The following is a 3,871-nucleotide window of genomic DNA, read 5'->3' on the forward strand; positions in this document are numbered from 1 at the left end:
TGCTGGAATAGTCCACACCCAAACCCAATGGTCCAGTGTAACAGAGACTCACATCTATGTAGTGCCTCCCTGGTGATTCAGGCATCTGGGCACCTTGCCTCTAGCAGCCCCACCTGCTCTGCAGTTTTGGAGCCTTTCACAAACCTTCTAGACCTGGCTGAGAATAACTGCAAGGCTTCAGCATAAAAAGGACCTGGAAACACTCAAAGACATTTCCCAAACGACGAATTCACTTTTGAATAGCGATGTGTCAGGACATCCACTGATCTGGGATTGAGAGTAGACAGCTTATGACTGTATATAAAATATATCATATTACTCTCTCCCCTCTCCACAGTGTTCTCATGAATTTAAAGGTGATTGATTTTTAAAGCTCAATGGTAATTATCCTAAGAGTAGAGAAACATAGAGGGGAGAAAATGCCATTTAGCTTCCCCAGTGGAAAACTTAATATGTAATGCAGAGATTTAGTAAGGACCGAAGGGAACCTCATGAAAATCAGGACAAACAGAATATGACACTCAATGTCCAAACTCCCCAAACTGCTAAGTCACACTGGTGGCCCACTTGTCACAGGAATAGTTTGAACATGTTAGAGGAAGGCTGGACAGGCAGCCAATAAGGTTGCTCAGTGACAAACTCAGGATGAGTTCTATTTCCAGAATCTGCATGGTTCAAGGAGGAAATCCACTCCTTGGGGCTGGTCTTAGACTACCATATGCACAGTGACACATGCAAGCACTCACACATACACACACAAGAGCACTTGCTGCTCCGTAGAGGACCCCTAGTTAGGATCTCAGCACCTACATCAGACCACCTGTAACTTCACCTCTGAGGGCTCTCACCTCCCTGCTGACCTCTGTGCAACTACATAACCATGTAACATACACTCACAGAGACATATACACACAGCAAAAATGAAAATATTTGGGATCATTTTATACCTTTTATACATAAAAATGTCACAATATGTCATTGTGTTGAATATTTACAATTTTCAAATCCTGAAATCTTTACAACAATTTTGCTTTTTATAGGGTGGGACTGGCATGCTTCTTAATTCAGTACAAATTCTGATATGTTTAGATTTCTATTCAAAACATCTGATATTCCAGGTGGAATCAGACTAGTGAGTAGCAGGAATGCCAACGCCAGAAATTTGGATCTAGCCAGTGATTGGCTAGGGAGGGGCTTTGGGCGGGCCTTCCTAGAGCGCCGAGGCTTGCTAGAAAGCTATGGGGAGCCAGTCTAGACTGTCACTATCAGGCTTGTAGTATTTACTGGTGTGAGGATTCTGACATTCTGCTAGCTTCTCTTAGCTTTAATAGAGCAACCTGCAACCAGAACTCGCTGGGATTGTAGAGAACCTAGGAGCTGTAGAAACTGGCGCTGTAGGAGAACGACTAAGAATGGGCTATGTCTTAGCCCCAGGGTTTTGGTGAGGACTGTAAAGCAAACTTCCTAAGATGCCTAGGTTTCAACAAATGTAAGAAGTCCGGAGATAGCGGGAGCCCTTTTTTGCACACCGGCCACTCCAGCGCTGGGGTCTCCCATTCAAGGAGAAACACGGAAAAAAAGTCTCTCGAATAACTCCTAGTTCTCAGACCAGACCAGCTCGCTCCAGCTACTTCTTCCTGCCCTCACCCCACCGCCACCGGGACAGCGACTACCACCCTTCCTCTGCGTCTGGGTGGAGGGTAAGGACAGAAGCTGACCAAGACCGCCCCTCCCGACCAGGAGGTGGAGATCCCACGGGTCCTGCGACTCGACACCCACTTCCTCCTCCCTCTGCCCCTATATCACCAGCACCCCCTCCTCCTTCCCCTTTCCCTCCTCCCAGGAGACAGGGGAGGAGAAAAGGGGAGCTCGGGTCGTCATGACTGAGCTGCAGGCAAAGGATCCGCAGGTTCTCCACACGTCTGGCGCCGGGCCCTCCCCCACACACGTCGGGTCCCCCTTGCTTGCACGCTTGGACCCGGGTCCCTTCCAAGGGAGCCAGCACTCAGACGCGACGTCTGTACTTTCACCTATACCGATCTCCCTGGACGGGCTGCTCTTTCCTCGGTCCTGCCAGGGTCCGGAGCTCCCAGAGGGAAAGACAGAGGACCAGCAGTCGCTGTCCGACGTGGAGGGAGCTTTCTCTGGAGTAGAAGCCACTCATAGGGAAGGAGGGAGAAACTCCAGAGCCTCGGAGAAGGACAGCAGACTCTTAGACAGTGTCTTAGACACGTTGTTGGCGCCCTCGGGGACCGAGCAGAGTCACGCCAGCCCTCCAGCCTGCGAGGCCATCACGTCTTGGTGTCTCTTTGGGCCAGAACTTCCAGAAGACCCCCGCAGTGTCCCTGCTACCAAAGGGTTGTTGTCCCCGCTCATGAGTCGGCCAGAGATCAAGGCTGGCGATAGCTCCGGGACAGGAGCAGGACAGAAGGTGCTGCCCAAAGGACTGTCACCACCCAGGCAGCTGTTGCTCCCGACCTCCGGGAGTGCTCACTGGCCCGGGGCAGGGGTGAAGCCGTCCCCGCAGCCAGCTTCAGTGGAGGTGGAGGAGGACAGTGGCCTGGAGACCGAGAGCTCTGCAGCTCCGCTTCTAAAGAGCAAACCTCGAGCACTGGAAGGCACGGGCAGCGGAGGAGGAGTCGCAGCCAACGCGCCCTCAGCGGCCCCAGGAGGCGTCACCCTGGTCCCCAAGGAAGATTCCCGGTTTTCTGCTCCCAGGGTCTCCTTGGAGCAAGATGCTCCTGTTGGCCCCGGGCGCTCCCCACTGGCCACCACAGTGGTGGATTTCATCCATGTGCCCATCCTGCCTCTGAACCACGCACTCCTAGCTGCCCGCACCCGGCAGCTGCTGGAGGGGGACGGCTACGACGGCGGGGCCACAGCCCAGGGCCCTTTTGCCCCGCCTAGGGGCTCGCCCTCCGCGCCATCCCCGCCGGTGCCCTGCGGTGACTTCCCAGACTGCACCTACCCTCCGGAAGGCGACCCCAAAGAGGACGTGTTCCCTCTTTACGGCGACTTCCAGCCTCCCGGCTTGAAGATCAAGGAGGAGGAAGAGGGCGCGGATGCTGCTGAGCGCTCGCCGCGCCCCTACCTGTTGGCGGGAGCCAGCTCCTCCACCTTCCCAGACTTCCCGCTGGCGCCGGCGCCGCAGCGAGCGCCATCCTCCAGGCCGGGAGAAGCGGCGGTGGCCGGCGGCCCCAGCAGCGCCGCGGTGTCGCCAGCGTCCTCCTCGGGCTCCGCGCTGGAGGGCATCCTGTACAAAGCGGAGGGCGCGCCGCCCACGCAGGGTTCGTTCGCGCCACTGCCGTGCAAGCCCCCGGCCGCCGGCTCCTGCCTGCTTCCCCGGGATAGCCTGCCGGCCGCCCCGGCCAACGCGGCAGCGCCCGCCATCTATCAGCCTCTCGGCCTCAATGGGCTCCCGCAACTGGGCTACCAGGCCGCGGTGCTCAAGGACAGCCTGCCCCAGGTCTACCCTCCATACCTCAACTACCTGAGGTGAGCACCTGCAGGCGGCCCTGCCCTGCTCCATTCCCCCATCATCTCTGGGTGGCAGGGTGGCCTCGGGGGTTTGTGGAGCTGGGCTTTGGAGACCCAACACCCACTGTCCATTGCCTCCCTTATTCTTACAATTTGGGGGGGGCATAAAAGGGAGTGCAGATATAGCATTTTATTGTGCACCACTCTCCCAAACATTGCCTGCAAACTTCCTGAAGCGGGAGCACCCAAGTTCAAAACCTGAGGCCTCTCTCTAAGATCTTTGTGCTGAGGATTTGTTGGGGGCTTCATTAAATACTTTGTAAGAAGGACACCCCCCCCCGCCGTGTGTGTGTGTGTGTGTGTGTGTGTGTGTGTGTGTGTGTGTGTGTGTGTG

The 3,871-nt window shown here is 55.9% G+C and overlaps 1 protein-coding gene across 2 annotated transcripts in view; it reads left to right on the forward strand.

Annotated features, from left to right (window-relative positions):
- The first annotated feature begins 1,247 nt into the window (after positions 1-1,247).
- The window catches only part of Pgr (progesterone receptor), a 63,696-nt gene continuing 61,072 nt past the window's right edge, over positions 1,248-3,871 (forward strand). Inside the window, exon 1 of one of the 2 annotated variants that reach the window (XM_021207240.2) lies at positions 1,248-3,495. In XM_021207240.2, coding sequence (XP_021062899.1) covers positions 1,880-3,495 — 1,616 coding nt within the window. In that variant the 5' untranslated portion in view covers positions 1,248-1,879. The remainder of the gene's footprint in view (positions 3,496-3,871) is intronic. The other variant, XM_021207242.2, reaches the window with a different exon arrangement.

This window comes from Mus pahari, chromosome 10 (assembly GCF_900095145.1).
Source record: "Mus pahari chromosome 10, PAHARI_EIJ_v1.1, whole genome shotgun sequence".
In the NCBI taxonomy this organism is placed as follows: domain Eukaryota; kingdom Metazoa; phylum Chordata; class Mammalia; order Rodentia; family Muridae; genus Mus; species Mus pahari.